The 27,840-nt window shown below is 43.9% G+C and overlaps 2 protein-coding genes across 4 annotated transcripts; one reads left to right on the top strand and one right to left on the bottom strand.

The window, feature by feature from the left end:
- Positions 1-2: 2 nt before the first annotated feature.
- On the top strand, positions 3-21,371 carry LOC308135393 (nucleoprotein TPR-like). Its single transcript, XM_080503353.1, has 54 exons — positions 3-214; positions 1,212-1,316; positions 1,811-1,875; positions 2,389-2,479; positions 2,669-2,772; positions 2,864-3,028; positions 3,123-3,215; positions 3,582-3,662; positions 3,766-3,853; positions 3,974-4,111; positions 4,202-4,296; positions 4,716-4,913; positions 5,009-5,116; positions 5,433-5,656; positions 5,899-6,062; positions 6,137-6,261; positions 6,374-6,522; positions 6,702-6,864; positions 7,187-7,321; positions 7,618-7,758; positions 7,871-8,078; positions 8,174-8,370; positions 8,462-8,602; positions 9,001-9,117; positions 9,234-9,437; positions 9,526-9,704; positions 9,862-10,009; positions 10,153-10,290; positions 10,671-10,802; positions 11,034-11,164; positions 11,313-11,523; positions 11,606-11,755; positions 12,106-12,240; positions 12,373-12,477; positions 12,600-12,812; positions 12,993-13,031; positions 13,257-13,436; positions 13,667-13,778; positions 13,861-14,054; positions 14,325-14,395; positions 14,547-14,746; positions 14,828-15,022; positions 15,215-15,330; positions 16,285-16,359; positions 17,222-17,473; positions 17,564-17,768; positions 17,856-18,064; positions 18,664-18,735; positions 18,826-18,914; positions 19,001-19,113; positions 19,208-19,306; positions 19,385-19,526; positions 19,675-19,772; positions 20,609-21,371. Exons 1-54 carry the CDS (start codon positions 64-66, stop codon positions 20,779-20,781), a joined length of 7,626 nt encoding a protein of 2,541 aa, XP_080359479.1. The 5' UTR covers positions 3-63; the 3' UTR covers positions 20,782-21,371.
- prg4a (proteoglycan 4a) lies at positions 20,759-27,717 on the bottom strand. 3 transcript variants are annotated; one of them, XM_080503351.1, is made up of 14 exons: positions 27,502-27,717; positions 27,076-27,192; positions 26,032-26,145; positions 25,885-25,920; positions 25,375-25,437; positions 24,757-24,843; positions 24,498-24,656; positions 24,265-24,381; positions 24,099-24,185; positions 23,777-23,916; positions 23,436-23,595; positions 22,801-22,899; positions 22,577-22,702; positions 20,759-21,699 (listed from the first exon to the last, which is right to left on the bottom strand). In XM_080503351.1, the coding sequence occupies exons 1-14, from the start codon at positions 27,566-27,568 to the stop codon at positions 21,518-21,520; spliced, it is 1,554 nt and encodes a 517-aa protein (XP_080359477.1). In that variant the 5' UTR covers positions 27,569-27,717; the 3' UTR covers positions 20,759-21,517. The 3 variants fall into 3 exon arrangements, with proteins under 3 accessions (XP_080359477.1, XP_080359476.1, XP_080359478.1); XM_080503350.1 differs by having other exon boundaries at positions 22,577-22,705; positions 27,502-27,715; XM_080503352.1 differs by lacking the exon at positions 25,375-25,437 and having other exon boundaries at positions 22,577-22,705; positions 27,502-27,714.
- Positions 27,718-27,840: the final 123 nt, after the last annotated feature.

Below are 27,840 nucleotides of genomic sequence, written 5' to 3'. Positions count from 1 at the left end.
ATGATTATTCTCTCACAGTTTAGAGTGTACTTGTAGTTATTTAGTCAGGGGGTGTCGGTGAATATGGCGGCCGTCCTGCTGCAGGCTCTGGAGCGGCCGGAGGTGAACAAACTCCCGAAAGGCGTCCAGAACAAGCTGGAGAAGTTTGTTACGGAGCTGCAGAATGCTAACGAGGCGCTCCGGACGCAGCATGAGCGCTTCAAGGCGGACAGCGGTGGGTTGAACTGCATCCTCCTTTAAGTCAGTCCACTGATGTATCATATAGGTGCTTTCTGACCCACAACTTCCATGTAGTTGTTGTTGGTTTCATTCGGCTTTTAATCCTCCTTCTCCCATTGATTAGTGACGCTCACACGCTAGCTATAATCACTCCAGGCTAAAGCTAACTTTGGCGGAAAACAGTCCTGCCAGCGGGTTGTAACTTGACATTTCACACAAGATAATACAATTCGGTTTCTTGAGTTCATGCCGAAATATAGAAAAATACCCATACATTTCAATGAAACCTTGTAATTTTCTAACGCGTGTGCTCTTTTCTGCAACTCACCTTAAAAAACTGTAAATTGCTACAAATTGAAATGGAGTTCTGAATGACGTTTACATGACAAATGGATTTCACGTATGTGTGCGTTTACACTTTTTAAGCGCTTTACACTGTTTTACACACACACACACACACACACACACACACACACACACACACACACACACACACACACACACACACACACACACACACACACACAGAGTTTACTGAAGGTGTGACATAGAAATGAAATCACATTTACTATTTAAATGTTCACTTCTTGCTACTTGACAACATGTTGTCAAGTGGATATCTGTAGTGTGTGTGTACAAGATTTCTGGAATTTGTGACCCTTTGTGAAAATAGAGAACATTTGAACTTGCCCCATATATTTTGGATGATGTGCCTATGTGTCCATAAAACTGGTGCGCAATACATCGTGTCTAAAAAAAAAAATGATATTTCTCAAATATCAATGGCTTGACTTAAAAAAAAAGTCCTCAAAATTGAAACAGTCCTAAACTATACCACAATATCAAGTTTGAAATGTTGATTCTCTAACAATTTCAGTGAATAAATACCAAGATGCTACTTCTTTTGAGCAAGCATCATTAATTCTGCATTTAAAGGGAGAATTACGGTTTGATATTTTCAGTGATTCCTCTTGAATGCCTTACCATTACAGAGCAGCAGTATTTTGACATTGAGAAGAGACTGGTGGAGAGTCAGGAACAGATCCTGTCAGCCACTAAAGACCTGCAGACCACCAAAGAGGAAAATAAGAAGCTCAGTGAGTATTCACACAATTCACACAATGCGCACAGATCTTGTGTGGGTTTGAATATTGTTGAATGTCATTCCTATGCATTTGGCCTCTCTGTTTATAGTGAATCTTCACTACACATACTAGGAGCAGTAGACTGCTGCAGTGCAGCACCAGGGGAAAGTCGGGGGTTTTGAGACCTTGTACAAGGAGAAAACATGAAAAGGGGGTAGAAACAAGCATTTGCAGTGTTTTTCCCCACATAAATCTCTCGTCCGGGGATCTGAAAAGGGACTTTCCGGTCTCAAGCTTGCTTCTTTAACCTGTTGATCACCTAAAGACGATGTAATGTTTCTAGAAAGATCTGTAAAATAGTTTCATATTTGCTCCAATGTGCTGTGACAGTTTGGTTTTGAAGGATATGTCAAAATATGAAGTGTTACAGTTTTTATTGTTTTAATACAATGGTGCTGCCTCGGGTATTTTGGCTTTGTGGAATGACGTGTCTTGTTTTCTCACAGATGAAGAGCTCAGTACTCTGAAAGGAATAGAAGAAGAAACCAGTGAAGTTAAACCAACACAACAGGTAAACGATATTCTTATTCATTCAGTCACATCTGCTGAATACGGACTGAGAATTTCTGCAAATTTAACTGGTTATTCTTCTACAGTTACAAATGAACAGTTACGGTGCTTGGATGCATATGTAAGGCTTCCTTATATGAAATTATAACCAAGACTGACACAAAACTATCTATTTCTGAGGTTCCCTGCTAAACAAGGAGCGTTCAAGCTCAACATCACACTATCCATGTTTTGTTATTGTTTGTAGTTTTTTTTTCTTAATTTGGTGGTATAGTGAAAAGCCTAGGTCTTATTTTGCACTAATTCATATTGTGTCAAATAGATCTCCTGCTCTTAAAAAAATATGCAAGATTTTGTTTTAGAATTAACTTCAATAAATGTAATTCAGCTTTTCATGGCCTCTTCAGAGTGAAACGATTCAGTGCGATGTTCTCGTACACATTTGTATCCACAAATCAATAGGAGTGGATTATTACAAATGCTATAACTGTAGTGTGTGTGTGTGTGCGCGCAGCAAACCAAGGCCAAGTATGAGATCGAGGCAGAGAAGAGGGAGCTGGCGAGGCTGCTGGAGAAGAGGACGCAGGAGGTGGAAAATCTTACTGGTAGGATCTCAAGTTTGAACACTGAAACAATCCAGTAGTTATTTAGAAATGCATCTAAATGTGAGTTTCACTGAATTAAGGTTTTTATCATACAACTCTTCGATCACAAGCTATTTCCCCTGCAGATTATCGAAGTGTTGAGATTTAAGCAGCTGTTCTGGTTTTCCAATTTGTGACGTGTGTTTGCAGCGGATGTGAAGCGTCTTAACGAGAAGCTGACTGATGCCAACAAAGTGAAGATGGAGCTGCAGTTAAAGCTGGATGGCATCGAGTCCTCTGTAGCTTCTGTGCAGGTACACCTTGTACAGTGTTTTAACATGGATTAGAAAGTGGTGATTGTGAAGGGGAAAGGAAAAAAAGCCTGAGTGGTATGTTATGTTGCAGCATCGGGAGAAGCGTGTGGAGCAGGAGAAACAGCTCCTGGATAAGAAGGTTGAGTGGTTATCTGCACAACTGAAGACCAAAACGGAAGAGCTGCTGCAAACCAACAGAGAGAAAGGCAAAGAGATACTGGAGCTGCAGGGCAGTCTGAAGAGCAGCAAGGAGCAGGTGACTGGGAGGCGTGGATCAAACTGTCCTTTGCATTTCTGTTGGTTGGTCGTGGAATTTGATGTGAGGTATTATAACATTTCTCTTTTTACAGGTGAACCGGCTGCAGAGTCAACTTAACTCTCTGAAGCAAAGCAGCGAAAGCCAGAATAAAAGAGCTGAAGATCTCAACAACAAACTTAAACAGGTGATTCACACACAACAGTCATCTAGTGATTTAGAGAAAGAAAAAACATGTTTAGAAATCCAGTAGAATGGCCTGTGTCTGTTTTTCCACTGTTTCGTACGGTGTAGAATAAGACTGAGGAAACCAATAAAGGCATTTAGACGTACAGTAGCTATTGTTTGCATTGGTGAAACTACTGCACATGTCTGGTACTATAGCGTGCTTCATAAAGCGATCCAGGATCCACTTAAAAGATTAAACAGTATGTGATGGAGATAATCATCCTGTTCATTGTTTATGGCGATGATTGGTCATTTCGTGTGCGTGCACGCGTGTGTCTGTGCCATATATAGTGTCCAAATCTCTATTCTGCATGTCTCTGATCAGGCAAAAGATGAGCTGACTGCCATGGACGAGAAGTACCGAAATGAGCTGAACGCGCATGTCAAGTTGTCTTCGCTCTACAAGGCGAGTCTCTCCAAAGCAATTCTTACCAAGTGTTCTGCGTGTTTAGCACGTCATTAGACTGTTGCCCTGCGTTTCACCACATAACATGTTCTTCCTGCCATAGGGATCAGCAACAGATATGGACACCAAGAACCAAGAGCTGAGCAGAGCCATGGAGGCGCTCACCAAGCTGATCAAAGACACAGGAGAAGGTATGACTTCAGTTTGAAGTGGGGGGGGGTGTCTCCTCTCTGTCTGGAGTTCAAGTTAATTGTAGCTTCCCTCATGCTTTATATTCTGAATCTATGAGTGACTGTCGGGTGTCATTACAGCCAATAAAGGTCTTGAGCAGAAGCTGTCAGAGAGTGAAGAGCTGAAGAAGCAAATTGAGGCAGAAGTCCGAGAGAAAATCCACAAAATGGAAAAGGACCTGGAGAACGCGACGTTGAAGGCTTCGGGAAAACACTGCTGTACGAACCCATAGGATTGCATCATCAAGCCTTTGTACCCGTGGTTGTCCGAACTGGTTCCACCTAACACGTGTATGTGCTCCTCCTCAGGTGGGCCTTCTCTGACTGAGGAGCAGCTGGACTCCATGTGTCCATCAGCAGCTGCCATTGCTGCCATTGTCAAACCTGGCATGAAATTCTTTGACGTAAGTTTTGAAAGGCGATCGCCATGGTTAACACCCACTTGGCTTGACAGCAAGTCTGTGGCAATCAGCATTAATAATTGAGTCTGTTCAATCCTTCATTTCCTTCGTTCTCTACACCCATTGTCACGCATAAAACACAAGGTTTATTTGACAAATTTGATCACAATGTCGGTAGTGTGATTGAAAACTTACTGATATTAAAAGACAAAACATATTTGGAACAGAAGTCTCTCTGAAGCGTTTCATTTGGAGACTAAACCACTGATACATCTACATCTAAATGCCAGAAGAATGAGCGCTCTCGCACAACACCATATCCAATTGGACATTGAAACTGATGAGCCACAACAGATTGCTGTTGCCTTTTTGTGTATAGGTGTTGTTTTAGTGAGTGACAAGTGTTCGTGTCTTGTTTGCAGCTGTATAATGCATACGCGGAGTGTCAGACACAGCTTCAGCTCGAGAAACAGGAGACCCGGAGAGTGAGTAATGTCCTGGATGAGATCGTGCAGGAGGTGGAGTCCAAAGCGCCGGTGCTCAAGCGCCAGAGGGAAGAGTATGAGGACATGCAGAGGTCCATGGCTTCACTGTTCAGCAAACTGGAGCAGGCTCGGAAGGTGTGGGAATCATTCCATTGATGTTTTTTTTGGACTCCAGAAGTATGACTCTTGTGGGGAAAAAACCTGACACGCTCTGATCTTTGTTCCGGCAGGAAATATATGGCTTGCAGAAAGAAAAAGAGGAGGCCAAACAGCAAAATGAAGACTTGCAAAGAGAAAAACTGAGGACTGAGAGACTGCTGGAGGACACATCTGCACAGGTACATCTCGCCATACTGGCACTGGAAATGAATTTAATATCCAAATCAGCAGGGGCTGTAGAAGACATTGAATCCCTGGAACCACAGCAGATGTGTGGAGAAAGTAAAAACGTGTTCTCACCTAAGTTGCGATCACTGTGGGCCCTTGAGCAAGGCCCTATTGTTCTTCAGGTCCCTTCGGAATTGGTTAAATACCGAGAACAAATCTCGCTGTACTTCTTTGTACGTATGAGAAGTGCAGGCATTTCTCCTTTTTCTTCTCCCTCCTTCTTTCTCATGCAGATATTTGTCATGAAGAGTTTGTCTCTTGTCCCAGGTGTGCTCCCTTCTGGTCGACCTGGAGGAAGCAAGAGGTCACCAGGTGACCAAGAACGAAGGCAGCTCCACGGACATTTCCAGCACGTCGGAGGTCCTGAGAGCTCGCCAGCTCTCCTTCCGCAGCGTGGAGGAGCTCCAGCGGCAGAACCAAACTCTGCTGGGAAGGCTGAGAGAGCTGGAGGAAGAGAAGGACAGACAGAAGGGTCAAGTGACATCCGCACGGTAATAAGTGGAGTTTGATCAACCTCTACCATTTGTATATAATTGATCGGAATTATATTTATTATAGCTTTAGTTGCCAACCCAAATGACTTGACATCTCTTTCAGTGTGATTTTAAAATGAAAGATGATTCATTTGCCGCTGTTTTTTTCGCCTGTTGGATTAGGAAGAGATTTTATAGAAATAAATCCATTATATCTGGATGCATGAAAAAATGTTTGCTCTACTTCTGGTTCCTTCCAGCATATCTGAGTTGGAGTCCAGTCTGGTTAAAGTTAAGAAGGAGATGGAGCTCCTGAAGGAGCAGAGGAACCAGCAGAAGCAGCTTTGTGACTCCAACGCCAGGCAGAGGGACATGTATAAGGCTCTTTTGACTCAGAGCACCGGCTTCAGCCTGCCTCCCCAAGGTGAGTCCCGAACACAAAGGCATGTGCCACTTCGCAGGTGAGTTTTGATCACAATCGCTCCTCTGTGCGTGCAGGTCAAGACGCCTCTGCCCCCCCTGCGCCCGTTCGCCCTTCGGTTCCTGCGACTCGCTCAACCCCTCAGAGGGCCGCAGCAGCAGAGTCGGCGCAGACTGCCCAGGCAAAAGCTGCTTTAAAACAGGTACACGTGGAGGCGTACAGGCGGCATGTCATTGCATTTCAATTTGGAACTGTGGAGGAGAGGTCTGATTCAGTTTGCCGTGCTGAGTCGATGTGCATGTTTGCAATTTCAGCTCAGCGACGCTTTCATATTATACAAGAAGGAGAAGGCAGAGAACGATCGGATGCTGAATGAAACGAATGACCGGCTGCAGAGGCAGCTGACAGAGTTCCGATCCAGCCACGCCAAGCTGACCTCCCAACTTGAATTCTGCAATAAGAGGTGGGTTGAAGGAACAAAGCAGTAAAACTGGGCTGTTTTCAAGAAAACTTTGACTCACGGGAAACGAAGTAACACAACTATGTGGTTCCCTCACATTTTTAGGTTATTATTCTAGTTTTGATATGAACTTCTATGTGTTTTTTTTTGTGTGTGTGTGTGTGTGTGTGTGTCTTTGTTAGGTATGAAATGCTCCAGGAAACTGTTAATGCCTACCGCCGTGAGACCTCTGCCCTGCAGGAGAGAAACCAAAAGATGGCGGCCACATCCCAACGGCATGAGCACATCATCCACACAATGAGCCAAGATCTGAGACAGAGCAATGAGAAACTGGCTCTGGAAGAGGTGAGAAGGGAGAGTGTTGGTAATACTGTTGAGAATGATAACAAGACATATTGGAATTTGTCCAACAGAATCCACAGTTTTGGTATTAAAAAAAAAAACCCCCAAACAAACTTGCATATGAAAAATTGATATATTTTCTGGTTGTAATGGAATCATTTGGCCTCTTTCTCTCCACATGCTCTGCTCTTGTCTATACTAGCTGCTCATAAATATTTGAAACTTGGTCTTGTTTTTTTGTGGGTTTGTATCAGTGCTTTTTGCTTCCATAACTGTTAACATATTTTTTTCCCCCATTGTAAATGTACCCGATCTATGTCTTAAGGTGCGAGTGGAAAACCTGACTAAAGAGAGGGACCTGTTGCGACAAGCAGAGAGTCGACTCAATCGAGAGAAGGAAGCGATGCTCGCTGAGCAACGAAACCAAAACCTGCTGCTCACCAACCTCAAATCTATACAGGTGCCATGTTGTTTTACCAAATATTTATTTAAGGAAAAAAATTGCACCGCGTTTTATGATTTTAGATCATTTATATACAGCTGCAATGCCAAAATCTGATGTTTTTAACCTTTGAAATGAATGTAAAAGTGATTATTGCCACCGATCGTTAGAGGTCTGCAAAGTGGGTTAATACTTGATGTGCAAGTTAATTTGTTCTTTACTGGCTTTTTAAGATTTTTTGTTTAATCGCTGTGTTCCTCGGATTAATTCTTCATTCCATATTTCTAACTATTCTGTTTGTTATTTTTATTCAGTTGACAATGGAGCGCACAGACACGGAGACTCACCAACGGCTGAACAACAAAATAGAGAAACTGGAAGCAGAATTGACTGCTATGAAGACCAGAATGGATCAGGAAATTGCCCAGAGGCATGCCCTTGGACGCACTATGGATGTATGTATATTTGAGGGTGAAACTGGGCCCGACTTAGACGGGTTTAGGGTGTTAGGGCGCCGTATTAGTTTTTCCGTCTTGGATTCCTCATTTCTCGCCACATCCTCTGCAGGCTCAGTTGCTGGAAGCGAAGAAACAGCTTGAGACCCAGAACACGCTGCAGCAGAAGACGAGGGAGCTGCTGCGTGGTTCTGAACAACAGGTGGCCTCCCTGAAAGCCCAGCTGGCTTCTGCCTCCTCCTCTGAAGCGGCTGCTGCCTCCAGCGCCTCCAGCGCCACCCCAGCCACCAGGGCTGCTGCCCTCCGAGCACCACTGAGAGGTGAAGATGGCGTCTGGACACACTCTGGCTGTACGAGAACGGAGAGAAAAAGGACTCGTGCTGATATTCTCACTTGATTTTCTCTTCTCCTGCAGTGCGTTCTCCAGTACCAGCAGCCTCTCAGCAGTCCAGCCAATCAGAGCAAGAGCTACTGGAAGTGAAGGGTCTCCTGCGTGCGGCTGAGGAGCAGAGCAGTGAATTAACTGAGCAACTGAAGAATGCTAATGCGACTGTCGAGCAGTACAGATCTGTGGTGTTGACTCTAGAAGACAGTCTGAAGAAAGAAAAGGAGGTAAGGATCTGGACTGATGTGTTTAAATTCCCATGTTTATCTGTCTTTGCAAATGCAAAGTGACCTTTTAAAACATTTTTTTTATTTAAAGTCCCGATGCCCCCTGGAACTCCGTGTGAAAGAATCGGAAGAGTTGCAGAAACAACTGGAGAAGAGGATTTTAGAGATGGAGAAAATGAAGCAGCAGGAGGAAGAGGAGAGAAGAAAGGCTCTGGATGCAGTGGAGAAACGGGTACGGCTGTGAAACATCTGTTCAACAACCAGCGTGACTCGTCCTGCCAATGTTTTCACCACTTCAGTCTCAAAGCGCTCAAAGTCACCTTCACCTATTCACATACAGACACATCAGTGTGGCTCAGCTAACAGAGCAGGATGAAACATCATCAATGGCTATTATGCAAATTTCACAAGTTGGTTTGTGACGCCACTTCAAACTGTAAAGTTCAAGGTCTTTGTATGATATAAAGATGGTCCATAAAAGTGATGAAGTTAGAAAAAACGCCAATTCTTGGATTTAAAATAAAAGTTGTCTCCAAAATGGCAAACCTACTGCATTTTATTGGATGAACTTGTGAAGGATATGGACTCTTCCAAACCTCGTCAATCATCTTTCCTCTTGTGGTTGTCCAGATGTCAGACCTGCAGCGCACTCTGAAGGCCAGTCAGATGGAGCAGCAAGAGGCGTTGGAAAGAGCTGCTGCTGCCGTCACACTGGAGCAGAAGGCCATTCAGGACAGCTTGCTGCAGGTTCATTTACTCACATTCACTCATTCTGGCACTAGTGGATGTCTTCTCTCTGCATCTTTTGTCTTCAGTTTAATTTTGAAAGCCTTGGAAACTCTTTTCCCCCTGCTTGATTACAGACTAAACTGGCGGGAGAAGCACAGTCCAAGTATGAACGGGAGCTGATGCTTCATGCTGCCGACGTGGAGGCTCTGCAGGAGCTAAAGAAAAAATACCAACAAGACACAGTAAGGAAGAGGGAGTTGGAGGAGCAGCTGAAGAAGACCACCTCCCTTCTGCAGGAGAAGACTGCAGCATGGAATGCAGCAGAGAAAAAGATTAAAGTATGGAGAAGAAACCCTTTTAACAATATCACACACAAGGATTCTATTTGTGACGATCATAACAGTCCTCACTCGGACTCTCCCGCAGGAGGACCAGTCCAGTCAGAGCCGGCGCTGTGAAGAGCTGGGAAAGCAGAATGCCCTCCTCCACCAACAAATGGATGAATTGGCCACCAAGAGTCGTCAGCTTCAACAGCAGCAGCAGCAGCATGACCTTTCGTTTAGCGAGGAAGGAAAAAGCACTGAGCAGATATTGGAAATACTCAGGTAGAGTCATAATGCAAACACACTTTAATGCCTGCTGCGATGAAGCAGTAACACTGAGATAGCACACAGGGAAAATACAATATAGTGAGCGGAAAGCCCTCATGTCAAACATCTTTTTCTGTCTGAACTGAATTCGACGTGTGGATTTTTGGCACAGGTTTGTCCGTCAAGAGAAGGAAATTGCAGAGACTCGATGTGAAGCCTCTGACAGAGAAGCCCTTCGCTACAAACAGAGGGTTGAACACCAGGACAGAGAACTGAAGGAGCTGCACGAAGCTTTGAATGTCGAGAGAGAGAGGATGCAGGTAAGAAATGGAGGAGGGCTGAAGAGACATTTTTATAAGGGCTACCGAATTCCAGCTTTCTCAATGTTGTTGGGTTTTTTTTAATAGCATCTACAATAAAGTAATTAAAACGCTGGTAATCAGAACTGACCTCTGCTCATCAGGCTACAGTGAAGACTCTGGCCCAGCAAGAGGAGCAGCTGAAGAAGATGGAGACGATCAGCGCTCTACAAGAGAACAACAAGATGCTGAAAGTGGACAAAGATAAACTGGAACAGGAGTTAAATCAGGCTCAGGCTAAAGTAAGGACAACACGTTGACTGTCACTGTTGAGTTTATGGATTTGTGGTGCATTTAATGCATTAAATGAATCAAGTTGCTGATAAAGAAACAAAACAAAACTGTCAATTGTTTATATTTGCTCAAAAAGAAAAATGGTCGTATGGTTAAAAAGTACAAGCTTTTGTTTTTGCACAAACACGTTATCTTGCATGAATACAACAATATTGGTCAATATTCTATCTTCCACTTGGGTTTTTTTCTTCTCATTTTTAGAACTGATATCACTTATTTGGTCAGTTTAAGTCTTTCTGTGGTCCAGTCACAGTCCAGTGCTTCTTATTCGTTTGGACAACCTCCATCAAACACCCTTTTGTCTCTTTGCATCTCGTTTGTCCTCCAGTTGTCGAAGCTGCAGGCGGACATCAGCCCGCTGCATCACTCTCTGTCCCAGCTGTCGGAGAAAAACGGCTCTCTGCAGGCTGATAAAAGGCTTCTGGAGGAAGACCTCAAAAGGTGGAAGGCAAAAGCACAGGTAACTACGACGTCCCTTGTAGAGTGTGAACACGGGTTTTTGTGTAAATGCTTTTGTCTCTAATTTTTGATAATTTCTGCTTTGTATTACATGTTTCAACATTACACATCTTACTTTTTTCTTGCGTGCGAGATTGTTACCCTACTTATTGTGTGTTTGGCAGTCACACCATCTTTATATATATATTTTATCTTTTTTTTCTAGTTTTAATTCGATTGTGTTCCTTTGCAGCAACTGGTGAACCAACAGAAGGATGGAGATGTCGAGGAGCGACAAAAACTCATTGCTGAGAAAGAGGCTCAACTGAGACGCATCACAAATCTGGCTGAAGAGACGGGCAAGCTCAAGACTGAAGTGGCCAGGTAGGACATGACGCACTCCACCACGGTCAAACACGTTTGGGTCAGACGCTGATTCATTGCATGTGTATGCGAATAACGAACTTTGAATAAATCGGATTAATCAGTGCATTAAAAAAAAAAAAGACCTAACAAATAATGCATCATTTAGGGCGAATGCGGCCAGTAATTTGGCTCAGACTCAACTACAAGGCCTGAAGGACAACGTAACCCGTCTGACGTCAGAACGAGATTCACTGAAGAAGGAACTGGAAACCGTTAACAATGGCATCCAAGAGAAGAACAAGACCATCACTCAGGTGAAGAAGATTGGACGACGCTACAAGACCCAGTTCGAGGAGCTGAAGGTCCAGCACGACAAGGTGCGGCCATAGTTGTTGATACACGTTTGCACCCATTGAATATAGAGGAACGCTGCAACGACTTTTTGCCTGTGTGCTTCAGTTTGTCGCTGAAACAGCTGCTAAAGCAGGAAGCGAGGCGGCTCCGAGCCAGGAGGCGCAGCAGGAGCTGAGCAAAGCTCAAGAGGAGCTCAACAAGACCCGCGAGGAGCTGAACACGCTGAAAGAGGAGGCGCAGAAAAAGCAGGAAGAGGTGAGCAACAACCTTTTCTCATACATTTATCAAATTAACAAATGCCATTGCAACATTTTTACAGATGCAAACTCACACTAATAATGCATTTAACATCTTAAATTCACCTAGTCCAGAGAGTGATCAGGTCTTTATCTACTAATACTGATGCTGATGAATGAGAAATATAAAAAAAAACAGACTATAGCAATTTATTTTATTTTCATTCACTCCCATAACTTCCAAATCATTGCATAAAATGGTTGATTTTACATTTTGAAACGTGATCTATATTTGAAAACGTCAGTGAAGCATGACTTTCCCCTTGTGAGTTAGATTTAGCTATCATTAAAGAAATGTAATCGTAATAGGTGCAGAAGTCGCAACAGGCGTTGGAGGCTTCACAGAAAGAAAGCCAACAATCCAAGGAGAAACTCCAGGAGGTCCAGAACCAGGTGACGCAGAACCAGAACCAGCTGACTCAAAACCAGAACCAGCTGACGCAGGTAGAGCACGGGAAACCGATCCAGAGCTTTGTGCTCAAACTGTGTGTTCATGTTCATGTAGGGCTCTGTGCTGCTCGCGTTTGTAAGAAAAGCCATTGGGGATCCCTCTTGTGCCTTGATTTGTTTATACAGGTTCAATCCCAGCTGTCCCAAACCCAGACTCAACTGCAGCAGAATCAGAACCAGCTGACACAGAGTCAGAAAGAGTTTCAACAAGCCAAGAACCACAGTCAGCAGGTAGGATGCCGACTCCTCAACTCAAACAAGCATGGCTGTTGTTGGAAGTTGCGCAACACACAAAAAATCCCTCAGAAACTCACCCAATAATAACTAGTTTAATGTCAATTTTAAATTTCAAGGTCCAGAACCAGCTCAAAACGGCTCAGTCTCAAGCTCAGGCGCGCCAGAATCAGATTCAGCAGCTCCAGAGGGAGCTGCAGCAGGCCAAAGAGTCGCTCCAGCAGAACCAATCCAACCAGAAAGAGCAGCAGCAGACTCTTCAAACCAACCAGCAGAAACACACCCAGGAAGTAAACGGTCTGAAGACTTCCCTGAATCAAGCAGAGAGCAAGGTGAGAATCAGTCCTAAAAACAAAGAATCAAAAGGCAGCATCTGATTGGGGGAGGAACCCTGCTTCTTCTAGACCTATTTTTCTTTAGAATATTTTTATTTTTTTTCGATTGGTGATCGTTCTCTCATATTTACAAGTAACTAATGGATAAATGTTCTTTATGTGCTTATCTCCTGATAGGTGACTGAGCTCCAAGGCCAGCTGGATAACATTCAGAAGGTTTGAAAATATCTTAAGTTTTTCCACCAACACACGATCATGTGTTCATAAATCTCAAATGGAGCACAGTTAGATTTTTTAATGATTTAAAAAAAAAATTTATTTAGCTTTTGGTAAACCAGGCTTACATTTCAATGACCTTGTACAGTATTTTCTCTCATTTATTTTATTGTTTACTTTCTTTTTTCACTTTGTTGGTAAACGTCTTGTTTGCATGTCTGTCAGACGGTTTCAGAGCGCGAAGCGGACATCAAGCGTCTGCAGGAGCAGCTTACTGAAACTAATCAGGCGAATGAAGCCAACCGGGCCACTCCGAGCGCTCAGGTCATCCCAGCCAGCGACGCTAATGCTGCGACTGAAGGGAACCAGGCGCTACAAGAGGAGCTGACGAAACTCAGACAGGAGGTAGAGGACCCTGAACAAACCTGAGAAGCACACGATCATCAACATAGGAATCAGATGAAAATGTATCATCTGATCGAACAGTTCTGTTACATGCTGATACGAGCAGTATCCTTAATTCCTGGAAACAGTTTAGCCATTTATGAAGTTTACACAGACTTGATATCAAATAGAAGTGAAGAATGAAATCAGTAAAGGCTTTAAAATTTAAATAATTGTTTGTTTTCCTGCAGCTTTCTGAGAGCAAGATCAGGGAGGAGCAGCTCAAACAGCAGATATGTGACAAAGACGAAAAGACAAAGAAGGTTTTCATGGGAGCCAAAAGCAAAATCAACCAGTTAAATAGTAAGTGATGCCGTCCAAGCAGAATATACTCTCGTGACATTAGTTTGACGGTTAAACACAGTCTGGTGTTCTTTGGCCGCAGGTGCAAAGGAGCAGCTGAGTCATGAGATGGAAGAGCTGAAACAGAGTAAAGAAGAGCTGGAGGTGAGAATGAATGCCCTGAAGTCTCAGTACGAAGGACGAATCGTTCGACTGGACAGAGAGCTGCGTGAGCTGAGAGAGACGCAGACGCACCCTGAGCCCCGGGAGGAACCACAAGACCAGAGCGCAGCCAAGGTACGAGCAGCACGCCACTCAAAACAGCTCTGAATACATTATGTAATTAGATGTGCAGTTTTCAAAATGAAAATGTTATGCAGCGGGAATAAAAAAAGATATTTGGAGTCAAAAGAATTGTTAAGTTCAATAAAATGATTCATAAGCTACATAGGTGGATAATATCGCTCACGTTACCATGATGTGTTTCCCAAATGTTTTTTTAAGACTGTATTTGCTGACAATATTCCTTTTTTTAATCGTGATATATTTGTCATTTATTTGCAACAGGCGGGCGATCAGACCAGACCTGCAGACCAGAGACAAATTTCCTTGAAGAGTCCAGCTCAAGACAGAGGAAGGTGATTATTGGAGCGCGACTCTGCGGCGTTCTCTGTTAAGCCGGGGTCTGAAAGTACCGTTTTAATATAACGCGAGAGCTGCTTCTCGCCCAGTGGAAACTCCTTGCGGTGAAAGCGTATTCCTAATACTTTTGTACTGGGTCTTCATCAGCTCCAGCCTGTCTGAACCCCCCACTGCCAATATCCGGCCCACCACAAGCACACCATCTCCGAGCAACAAGCCGAGCCCGTCTGCCGGCAGCAAGGCCACACCTCGCGCCAGCATCCGGCCCATGGTCACGCCGGCACCCGTCCCCATCCCGACGCCGACGGCCACAGTGATGCCGACGACGCAGACCGACAGCCAGGAGGGTGAGAGCGGAACACCCGCCGCAGACAAGCGAACTGGTTTGCAAGTGGATTGACTGGTTCACACGCGCTTCGTCTCTGCAGGGCTCATGACTGCGGGAGCCTCTGTGCACTCCACCAGCTCCACCATGGTGAACACGCCCACCTCCATAAACCAGCCAACCAGCTCACAGGCCACAGCTTTTGTCCAGCCCACCCAGCAGCAGATAGCCAGTCAGGATGCAGCGTCCAGCACGGAGGCGGAGCGCCCGTCCACGTCCTCCTCTCTGATCACAGCAGGTGAGATGGACTTACAGGAAAACGAGACAAAAAGTTGGGACTGTGTTAAAAAAACAATAGATGATGTCAAAAATAAATGAGCCGGAGCCCTGCCGACCAGATCCCATAAACCTCTTTACGCTGTTAATATTCATGTGCCTTAAACAATTTTGCCTGATGATTTCTTCTTTATTTCGTTTGGGTTGAATGAAGCTGGCTCGAAGCGAATCCGAGAAGATGAGGAGGAGGAAGATGAAAGCAGACCAGAGAGTTCACAAACGCCTCCCTCTGCTAAAAAACTTCGATTTAAACCAACTATTGCACTTCAGGTAAACACGAAACCCCCAAAGACAGAACTTCATGTTCTTCTTGTTTGTTCCCTTTTTTTGTGGGTTTTTTTTTTTAATTGTTACTCGTGTTTCTTGGTCACTTTGTGTCACATCTTTATTACATTTGCTCAATATAGTCACATGTGAATGGGATGACGTATCAGTCCAGTGATTATGTGTAAAATCAGTTGTTGTGACCTTTTAAAGATCTATGAAAGAATAGATTTATATAAAACAGGTGTTGGGTCTGTTGGGATGTTAAGGATTGTTTTTCTCTCTCTCCTTTTCTGTTTTCCTTCAATACAACTGCTTTTATCACAATGTTGCTGCTGGCACATCTATAGAACTGAGGTCAGCTTATGTGTCCACGAACTCATGGGACCTAATCTGATGGGAATATTTGGATCAGTCGGATGAAGATGTGTCACATTGTGTGACCAGTTTGTTCTTTGTGTTGATTTTTTGATGAAGATACAAAAAAAAAAAAAAAAATTTATAATAATTTTCAAATAAAGGTGGTCAAATAGATTACTCTCAGTTGTATTTAAGTATGAGTACCTAAGAAACTCCAAGTCTGCAAACTGGGTGCAAATTAAAATATTATACGTGTCTATGACGCCTTGAGAGAAGAATACTAATGTTGGTATTGTGTTGTCATTTTCTTTTCTTTTTTTTTATACCAAATCAGTTTGCTGAGTAGTTTCACATCCCAAATGGAGTAAAAAGTTTCTAAAACTGCAGAAAGGAAAAATAAGCAGAGATCATGAATCATGAAAGTTGGAATGTTGCTTCACCAGGATTGGAACTGGCTCCAAGTCTCAGACCGACTCCGTTTATTACAAATAAAAATATGTTAAACTCTTATTAAAAACCGCTATACCTTAAATGTAAAAAAAAAGATACATATATGTGTCTTCTCGTGTTTTAAAAGTGTTTTTATTTGATGTATTTTAGATGGAGGGTGATGAAGAAATCGAGGGAGAGCTGGGGGAGGACGAGGAACGACAGGATTCTCCAGATGACAGTCAGGTCAGTCATCAGGGACTCAATGCATCAAAGCATCATGAAATTCATATAATCTTTCGATGGAATATGCATGATATAATATTGGGTTTTACTTGGAAATATGAACTGGCCTTACTGACTTCATTGAAGACTACAAAAAGTAATTTTTCCCTTTGTGTTAGTCTGAATTCTTCAGATTTGTCTTTTGATGCCTCAGAGACCAGAAACATTACCGGCTGAACTGAGCCGTTGCATAAAAGATGAGCATTGATTAATGACGAGTTTCTGGAGCGGCGGTGGCAGAGAGGATGAGGGAAATAAGCCGTGCATTCACTGCTTTTGAATCTCAAAGCTAAATAGGCACGGCTGTGGGTCTTTGAGCAACTCGTTCAACCACCAACTGCTAAAGTTGCACCAGGAAGAGAATGTGGCAGAAAAACTGTAATCAGCACGTAGAGATCAGACGAGCTGCTGAGGCGACGCCCCGGGCAGCATGACACTCTTAATAATGAGTTTCTGGAACTGATAAATAATGGAAAGCGCTATCAATAAGATGCATAATAAGAATATAGACACTGAGGTTTTTATATTTATATATATATAATGGGGAATAATTAATTCCGGTGTCTCGCGTGTGAATATTTTTCAGCTATTCCGATCAGTTCAGATCTTTAAGCCTCGAGGAATAAAAATTGCATCCTAACGACACGCAGCGTTCACGTTAGTATTGTTGTTTAGGGGTTTGGATGGTCACCGTTTCATGTCTTCACCATGCTGCCACATTTTAATGTCTGAATAATAAATTGATTGTTCAGAGAAAAAGAAATGAGGGACGTGTGCCACACGCCATCATGACTCTCTTTCTCTCCTAACGTTTGGCGTTCAGGAGCTCCCAGAGGAAGGTTTCCCCATGCTGGCTGAAGAAGAGGACGACGAGGGCGTGTCGCAGTCTGTCCCCTCTGACCAGGCCTCCTCCCAGGAGTCTGCTCTGGTCCGGGACGTGATCGTGATCGACACGGACAGCGAGAGCCAGGAGAGCAAAGGGGTGCAGACCCAGGAGGTGCAGGAGGAGGAGGAGGAGGAGGAGGAAGAGGTGGAGGAAGACGAAGAAGATGAAGAGGAGGGGGAGGAGGAGGAGGTGCTAATTCTTTACCTGTCGGCAATACTTCAACTTCTATGTGGGATCTTTGTCGACATTCATTTCTTTTTTTTCCCCCACGTGTCGTAGTACAAAGAGGGAGAGGAGGAAGACGACAATGACAACGACGCTGCCGACGGCAGGATGAGGGGAGAGGAGGGCAGCGAGGAGGTCGGGGAGGCCCCGGAGGAGCGAGAGCAGGAGGCGCCGCCGCCGGCCGAAGGCAGCGGCGCCGAAGATGGAGCGGGCGGGGCGTCTTCAGAATCGCAGCGACCGTCTGAGTCGACGCACAGCGGTGAGCCTCCACTGAAGCTTCGCTCTTCTGGGTTTTTTTTAAATTTTCCTGCTTGTTGTCTTAACGCGGCTCGCTGCTCTCCTCCAGGCCAAGGCAGCAGCGAAGCCACGTCAGAATGCGACCCCCCCAGAGACCCTGTACACTTCCCCCCGACCCCGACCTCCTCTTCTGCCCCCTCCCCCTCCTCTTCCTCCCTCACGCCCCGTCTGCCGCACACGCGCAGGCCGCCACACCCCCTCCCACCCCGACTCTACATCCAGCCTCCAGCCCCGGAGCTCGGCCCTCCGCCCACACAGGTAAACAATACAAGTCCTGGAGAGAGGCCAAACGCTTTCTGAGGGTTTTTTAACTTAAAAAAAAAAAAAATGTAAAGTATATATTTTTTTAAAATCCGTTTGATACAAGTTTTACAATAAATATCACGTGGCAGCCGTTTCAGCTTTGACTCCACAGCGTTTGCAGACAGATATAAACATCCCTCAAGAGAACAGCTGATTTGTTTTATGAGTTTTGTTTCATTAAACCTGAGAGTGGACTCAGCTTTGTTAGTTTGGAGCCTAGTGTGAGTCCGACAATGATTTTTATGTTTGCTGCTCTGAAGAAAACTATCTTTCATCATAATTCTTAATTATTTAGAAATGTGTGAATACCTTGACCTTGGGTGTAGGAGACTCTTGTCTAAAAGGAGAAATCAAACAGACACAATCTTTCTCAAAGGTTATTTGGGACATTGTTGGTTTGTCTGCCTAAATTAAGCCATTCTTGGCATTTACATTTTTTTCTTTCCCATAAACCCCCCCGAGCTCCTTTACAACTCAAGATCACTTGGATTTCTATAATGCACTGTCAAAGAGGTAAAATATTCACATTTAATTTGAATTTGTTGATCCAACAGAGACAGTCCTCTCAGCTGCGCAGACCCTCGGCAGGACGTGGACCTCAGCTCACCCCCGGAATAGGCAGTATGGTGAGAGTTCATCGTCGAGTCCTCTATAATTGGCCACATTTGCTTTCCTGCATTAAGAAAAATTAAATCTTTGCGTTTCCGTTGGAGCAGCCGTTCTTTGACGATGACGACAGGATGGTTCCCAGCACTCCCACTCTGGTGGTGCCGCACCGCACTGACGGCTTTGCCGAAGCCATACAGTGAGAGAGTTTTCTGTTTCAATCTGTACAAAGTTACTCATAAAGCACCTCCGTTTCATATTAGAACCACGTGTCTGTCGTCTCAGCTCTCCTCAGGTAGCAGGCCTGTCCACCAGGTTCAGGTTCGGGCCTCCAGAAGACCTGCTGCCTCAGACTTCAGCGTCACACTCTGACCTGGGCCAGCTGGCCTCGCAAGGAGGTGCCCATCTCACACACACTTCATTTCAACCTCTTGGCACCGTCGACACTCGGGCCGTTTTCTCAAAGGGATTTTCGAATGAATCTTGGTGCAGGTCTGGGTATGTACGAGTCCCCTCTTTTCCTGCCGGCACACGACGAGGACGGCGGAGGGAGGAGTGTCCCCACGACGCCGCTACAGGTGGCGGCGCCAGGTGAGACGAACACGCAGTGGACGGAACTCGGCGGTGAATGACTGCCGGACCAATGCTCACCGACTCTGTCTCCATCAGTGACGGTCTTCACCGAGTCGCTGCCCTCCGACAGCGCCGACAACATGGCCTCTCAGTCGGTTCCCATGGTAACCGCGTCGTCTGGGATGGCAGCTGCTGCAGACGACGCAGACGAGGTCTTTATGGAGCACGAAGGAGACGGGTGCGGCAGGTTTCTCCACTAATATTTGCTTGTTTTAAGTTTTAAGTTGCAGCAGTAATAAAACGAGGCTGCCGATTGGTCTTGGAGCAATTTTATCAACTTCTAACTGTGTGTGTGCGTGTGTGTGTTCGTGTGTGTGTTCTCTCAGTCCTAGTATTGAGTCTTCTTTGGAGAGCCAGGCGGACATGGAGTCAACAGGACAGCAGAGTGATGATGCATCGCTGCCGTCCACCAGTCAAGTCCCAGGTAGTTTTAATGTGTCCCAACTTCATTTCTTGTCCTAAATGCAGAAATCTAAACTTTGAATCCAGGAGAATTAGTTCTAATATGCATGTCGACAGATTTGGACTCGGTAGCTTTTATTCTCGTCGAACATATTTGCTTGCCTCGAGTTCGTCCCACGGCAAATAAACAGGACAGCAAAGAGTTCCGTCTGGTCCACAGGGTGTAAAAGTAACAGGAACTGCTGTGATTTATTTAACGGAGTAGCTTTCACATATGAGCCGTTCTTAAATGGTGAAATGATGAATTCCTGCACTGAGATGTGCCGATCTGAGCCCAAGGAGAAACACAAGCTTTCAGATATGAAGATCCTGTGAAGCACTAAATGTATTTATTTGTACTTCTTTGCACTAAAACAAATGGCAGCATTTGGAGTTGTCATCATTTCCAGCTTTTTACACTATTTATTCGCTAATGTGGCCCACTCAAGGCGAATTTGGGCTGTATGGGGTCCCGGACTATAAGAATCTGACGCTCTGTCCAATAAATTACGATAAATAGCCTGTTTATTGCACCGTGCAATCGTTTCATTGCATCTGGTTAATCAGATGGAGCCATATGACAACACATTTGACTTCACTTTGTCATTATTGGCTTTGATTTGGAAAATGAGAATCATATATAAAAGTGTAAACCCTTTGATTGACCCAATCACTGACAAAAAATCACTACTCATGCATGTTATTGACTTAAACTGAAAACCTCGTACTTCCTCTTTGTCCTGCTTTTGTCCACTCACCAAAAGTGCGATATTCTGACTCCTCTCTGTTTTGTTTTGTGGGCTTTCTTTTTTCCCACAGACACAAGCAGTGTGACTCTGCGGCGCACGATAAACATCCCGTCTCTGCTGAGCGGCCTGCCGGGCCGAGGATCTCGGGGAGGGAGAGGAGACGCCAGGACGTCGCTGAGCCGCCGAGGTAACGAGCAAAAAAGAACACTTCAGACCGACGTTCATGATGAAGTCGTTTATTGACGCGCAGAAAGCAGAGAGCAGCATGGATAACATGAATAATGACGAGCAGAGGCCAGAATGACGTCGCTTTTTAAATCGTAAATCGTTTTGTGCTTCAGGAACTTTCTCTCGGGGGGGAAGAGGAGGAGCCATGGGCCGAGGAGGATTCTCTTGATAATGATGTCAGCTCTGCAATCTTATCCAGACTAAACGTCACACACAGATGCAAAGGTTCAGTAAATCTAGAGTTCAATCAGAGTCGATCATTACCACAGCGGCGATATGGCAGTTTGGTGTGAGCGCTTCTTCTTACAGGTTCAATACGTTTGTGAAATCCAGTGCATTTCTAGTTTATTTCAACCATGTTCATGACAAATCCTTGTTCTGTAGTTTGTTTCTTTTTTTTTTTGTCTTTGCTGTTGATGCAAGTCATTTATTAATAAAGTTGATTCATAAGTAGCAGCAGTGTCATGCGGTGTTATTATTAATAATGTGGAGTTCATTTTGGCCGCAGTCGGACTGGAAAAGTCATCAAATCTGCTTTCTTCGTGTGCCGTTTATATTTTCTCATAGTCGCTGTCGATTATCTTAGTTTCTCAGACAGCATAAAACTACAGTATTCATGCCTGTCCAAGTTACTTTATCTTTTTCAACATTTGGGGCATTAAGGTGTAGATACATTTTGCTCAGCAGACATATTTATGTTTTTAATGTTGATGGGAAACCAAGCTGAACTCCGTCTGTCCGCCGGATGTTTTTAAGGACAGCGGAGCCACACCATGATGGAGTTGGCTGGGAGGCGTGGGTTGGGGTTGTGGGCGTCGGTCACTGGTGGCCCAGCAGCTGGACTGAGGATGGGCTGCAGTGCAAAGGCTGCTGAGGGTTTGGGCTTGACCAGAGCCGGCAGGTCACCTGAGATCTGGATGTTGAAGAAGAGAGCTGCAGGAAAAAAACAAAAACACGGACTTTAAAACACATTGGGATTTTTACTCTCTCCATTTGAACACATGTATGAGTGATTCTCACTGCAGTTTTAATTGCACATTTAATACATATTTATGACATTGTCTTATAAAGAGATGGATTCAATTCTAATTTTCATAAATCAACAAATTTGATGGTAAATTGTCAAAATGTGTCCAGATGTCAGCTGCTTTTGTTTTCACCCCGTTTGTAGTGTTTTTGTCTTGTCAGTGCTTCATTTTTGCTGTAACTGTAATGGGATTACTTTTTATCTGCAATACCTGCACTGTGTTTAAACTGACTGACCGTGATGCATCACTTGGAACAGAAGGTTTGAACCTTTTTCATATAATGAGAAAATTCAGCAAATGAGGGTTTTTTTTCTTCCTGTCACTTGGACAATGTTGAGTGAGAATAACCAATATAACTTTGTATGCATTCATCATTCATTTTAAGTACAGCAGTTAATCAGTATTTTTACTTTTTTTTTTATATAGCAGATCTCTGTACTTCACCTACTAGTGCACATTTTCACTTGTGAGTACTTTTACCAACTTGTTTCATCATTATTTGTGTCAGCAGAGCAACATAAGAACAAACCACTTTGTTCAGCTTTTGTCAAATATTGATAATGTACAGGATGTCAATCTCGTATTTGTGTCCATCAGCCTGGACTTTAGCTCCAATTTTGATCTTGACCTAAACTCCATTAAAAAAAGAACCCTCTTTCAGGCCGTGCAGTTTAGAGATCTTGGTGAAAGACATTCCTCTTATGTTTTTTTCTTTTCTTTTTTAAAATAATCTTATTACATCCACATGGCGATGAGCAGAGTGTTGGTGGATGAACACTCACGTCCAGAGAACACATAGTACTCGTGTCCGCCGCCCGCTTGTTGCCTCTCCAGACTCAGAGCAGAGGTGATCGGGGTGGGGAATCCCTTCAGAGCAACCTTGATGTTGATCTCTCCACTGAGAAGAACTTCTGGAGGATGAGAGGAGGAGTGGTGAGTGTGGAAGAAGAGTGGGAGTGGGGGGAGGGAGAGGGGGGGGGGGGGGCTCTGCAGGTGCGAGACGAACCTGCCTGGCGAGCGAGGCGTCTGATGGAGGAGCTCGGTGGTTTCTTGGCACATGAAGGAACACTGGCTGGAGGGAAGGTGAACCTCTGCATGATGTTTCCTGCACAGAAAGAGACAAACGTTGGGCATTTCCTTTCACTCAACATCACTTTGGGTCCACTCACCTATGAAAAGAAACCTTAGCGTCACACGTCGTGATGCAAATGGCAGATCTGATCTCACTGATATAAATTGTCAGACTCTTTTAGTGTCCCATGTGTAAAAAGTTATTGAGCAGGTTCATGAGCTGGTTTAAGTGCATCTTTTAATTCTTCAACTGTTTTTTTATTTTTTTCAAATATTACCTTGGACTCAAAGCTTGTGCTTTTTCTCAAAACGTGTCTCATCAATGTTCAGGGTGTTGCTCTGGTAATGGGATTTGAACCAGTAAACTTCCTGCATGGTTGCTTCCCTGTCCTTTGAGGTACCAGCTCCTTCGCTATCTTTAAAGTGTAGCTAACCCCACTGCCGACACCACAACATGTTGTTCTTGTTCCTCATTTCATACAAGTTCTAACAGCTCACCCAATGTATGTAGTGATGTTTCAGTATCGGTATTAAATCCTTTTCTCTCTGTGAGTTCATGAGTTTCCTCACCGTCCCTGAAGAAGAAAACAGTTTCTGCTCTGCTGCTGGTTGCTGGCACTGCCAGCGCTGCGTTGATTCCTCCCGTCAGACCCGGAAACTCATTGGACAAAGGTTTGGGGTACCCCGGCAACAGCACCAGGTTCCCATCTAAACGCCAGTACTGATCCCCCTGGAGCCCAAAACAAGGAAGTGAGAGCTTCCACACCGAGCTGCTTTTTTACACGTGTTGAAGTGATGCTGGACCATTACTCGTCTTCGTTGAACACATAGATCTACGAGTGCAGCATCTTGTTGTCATGATATCTTTTAGATGTCGTTGATGATGGTTCACTAGTCATAGCAGTATATACCTTGATAATGTAGGTGTTTCTCTGACAGTTGGGGCGTGTGAAGACGGTGTCGATGGGAGAGGCCACACCCAGAGTGTCTGTGATGCTCTGAGGATGACCCACCAAACGGCTGACGGGGTCAACGGCCCAGAAAAACTCACCTGCAACACGAAAAATGCACAAATAATAAATAAAGACTACCAGCCATTCCATTACGTCATCATACACGACTTCCTCAAATCAAATCTGTGTCATAACAAGCTGCAATACAGGAACTTTAAACATCATGAATCCAAATAGAAGAGTGATCTTTAGTTCACATTTGAAGTTGTTTATTGCGAACCTTTAAATATCAATATGGTCCCATTGCTGAGGGCTGTGAGTCCATTGATGGGCGAACCGCTGCACAGATCAACGTCATCAAGACGTCCTATTAGAGGGACACAAAGGCATTAGTTTGAAGAATACATGCTCTCACCCAGACTCACCCTGAAGGTCAGTAGTCCTACCTGCCCCTGGCGCTTGAAATCCTCCATCTACCACTGAGAGCCCCAACGCCTGGGCCACGTCCTGCAGGGTGCTGGGTCTGGGTCTGGCAACAGTGGAATCAGCTGGAGCGTTGACGCCTGCAGAAGAAGGACATCACACAGCCGAATTCAGCTCTCGTTATTTGTCTAAAAGTCCAAGTTGAACAGATTCTAAATAAGAGTTAGAAATCTGAAATAAGGTGTGAGGAAATAACCGTGATTAATCCCAGATGAAGGGACTTCGTGGCCCCGCGGGGAGAGTACAAGCTGGATATTCACTCTCCCGGAACCAGGCGGGTTGACAGGAGAACTACTGCCCAGAGACGGAGCACTGTTACCGGGCGGAATGGAGCCAGCCGGAGCGTTATTCACCCCTTCAGATGGAAAGAAAGCAAAGAAATGACTATAGCCTCTGTTCATGAGCTCTAAAATATGTTTATCCAGGCGAACAATAACAAAAGAAATAGTCCATACCATGTTGCAGAGTTTGTACAGTCAAAGGTTTGAGGCCTGAAGCACTGGGACATCGACCTCCAGGGTACTGCAAGCAACGACGGTTTACTACGGAGAAATGCAGGGAAAAAATTCTTGTTTTTTTTTACAACAGCATTTCACTGCATAATGAATCATGAGTATACATTCACAGATGTACTGTTTTGCATGTTTAGTTTAATCCATCAGGAATTGACACTGACAGTAGACGTATATTTTAGTCGGTATAAAACCCAAGTTATCCCATTTTGTAGAGTTTGGGTTCACGCCCATAGGAACTTTGTGTCAATGGTAACAGGTTTACCAATCTACTAATTTAACACTCTCTGAGGGTCACAATTCAATAACTTAATGGCTGAAAGATTCCGGATGATTTGTTGCTACTGATTAAAAAATATCACGGTGAGAGATGTATTCGGCATTTTATCTGGTATTGCACTTAACTCTAAAATGTCCCTCCAGTTAAAAAAAGAAAAGAAAAATGGAAAAGGTATATACTTGTGGGTTTCTTGTGTATGTATGACTCTTGAGGCACTTATTTCTAAAGTGAGGGTTTTCTTCTCAATTCACTGACACATATAGAATCAACATTAAATCTACCTGTGTACCATTCCTCGCTAGCGCTGTTGGACCTTTTCCTGCCACTGTCTAATATCTGTATTCCTGAAGAAGAGGAAATATTTTAAAAAGGAAGATAAGAAGACATAAAAAGCTGACAAACGTGACGTATGAATGTATGAAACATGATATACGTGTTTGCCCGTGGACTTATGTACTAGTAGTCAATTATATTTATTATTGCCATTTTCATGGTAACTGCTCTGGTTTTTATTATGTTTACTGCTTATCTGCTTAACTCATCAGATTTAAGCATTCTGTTAGATCAACTCTCCAGGGTTTAGTCCAAATAAATTATTTTAATCAATTTTTTTAATGCTTTCATTCTTGCAGAAAGAATATAATGCTGTTAACTCACATGAACCAAACAGCCACGAAGACTCTGGATAGCTCAACACTTTTGCTTATAACATGTAGCAGCAATACAATTACAGAGCACTAGAGTAAAAGCTACAACGGTTGACTTGTCAGGTGGCATAAGTGGCTACGAACCTGAAGTCAGGGGCTGTGCGGCTGACAGGCGGGCGTCTGCAAACAGACAGCAATGGAGATACATGTCAATAAAAATAACTCTCATGTGTTCCATAGGTACAGTTATTGGGACGTCTCTCTGTTAGAGACTTGGTTGCTGGTTCTTACCACAGTGCTGTTGGTGGTCCTCACAACAAGTGTTGTAGACGGCGCACTGTGGGTCACATTCACACAGCTGACCTCGCTTGAACGCTTCTCCACAGCGGCCCTGACAGGACCGAGCTGAGAACAATGCAACGGCGTCAGATCACAACTGTGTGGAGCTTTTATATGAAGATTAAAGCTGCATCTGTCAGTTGTGTCCAACGGGGGGGGGGGACAGAAAAGATAAAAGACACATTCATCCATCCACCTTCCATACCGCTGCTCTGCCTCACTGCCTCACCACCAGTAAGTCACACACACTCACATTCACCAATAGGAAAATTTCAAAATGACAAATGAGCCTAAAATGCAGATTTGTTTGTTTGTTCTGCTGTCAGAACTGCACGCTTAGAAAACCCTGCCATGTGCAGGGAGAACATGCAAACTCCACACAGAAAGGCCTCCAGTTACTCACAGTCACATCATTATGCTGCTGCTCTGGCAAATCACTATCTCGTGTTTTCATGTTTGTCTTATGAGGAAAAAAGACATAGAGGCAGCAACTAGAATTTTTCTGTGAATATGAAGTCAGTATCTATTTGAACTATTTTCTTTGCTTCAAAATCTCTTGAAAATTCAACCTAAAAAGTAAAAAAAATTCAAAATAAATCAGTAGCACATTAAAGGAAGAGAAATGAAAAGACATTTTAAAAAAAAGTAGTATATTCAGTGTAATAAAGCCTAGAAAGCTTCAGAAGTTTCGAATGTGTGCGTCCAAGACCTCACACATAATACTGTTGCTTTATAATAAAAAAACATATGCACTATTAATCTCTCTCACATTTAGTTTAATATTGCTAAAGTCATGGATTGATCACTTGCAGTAACCTTTCTATTCATTTGATCATTTATATTACATGTTACCATGTAGTGCTTGTCGCAGCCAGTTTACAGTTTATACAAAGATACACCTTTTGGGAAAATTCAAAGAAGAGGTTTGTATTGAAATATTACTTTTTCACAGTGACCATTCGGTGTGCTGTTCTTTATTTGAATAAAATCTCTTACCAGTGGTGCAGACGGCCTCGAAGTCTTGGCAACACTCATTGTGTTGCAGACAGTTGAAATCACACTTGCACTGTTTACCTCTGGTGAAAAGCTCCCCACAGCGGCCAGAGCAGCTGCCTGCCGAGAGGAAACGTGTTCATTTCACTGTCATCTGTCCCACGTCATCAGGCATGCAATTTCTATATTTCTAGATTCTTCTATTAAGTTATTGCATAAGACAGGAAACGTCTTGTCATGGCGGAGGATTTCATGTGCAGTCACATCTTGTGGAGGGTGCACTGGACACAACCAAGTTATCAGGTTATCCTGCTGTATCAGGAAGTGTTTTGCTAAATAATTGAGGTATACCAAGAAACAAGCAGGAATTAGAGGTGCATTATTTGACACTACCAGGTTTGATACCAGAAAGGATATTAGAACACATACCTGGTCCAGCAGCAGCCGTAGAAGCCATAAGGCCAAGCAAGACGATTCCCAGTGATGTTTTCATCATCGTCTTTATCTGACACAAAGTAATCCAGAAACTGAGCTGGAATAGTGAGAGACTGTACGTCTGAGGAACAGATATTACCACAACGAGTGAAATGAAGTGAGGGGATCAGTTGCCTCCACTGTGTGCCGCCGCGCCTCCTCTTCTCTCAAAGTGTCAGTCTGTTGGTCTTTTATACGTGACAGAAGTAGTGAGACTGGACACTTTTAATTCGGGTCACACACACACACACACTACGCCCACAAACTAATTAAAAGCAGCCAAGACGTACTTTA

This window comes from Blennius ocellaris, assembly GCF_963422515.1.
Source record: "Blennius ocellaris genome assembly, chromosome: 10".
NCBI lineage: Eukaryota > Metazoa > Chordata > Actinopteri > Blenniiformes > Blenniidae > Blennius > Blennius ocellaris.
This window is presented reverse-complemented; position numbering and strand designations above follow the sequence as displayed.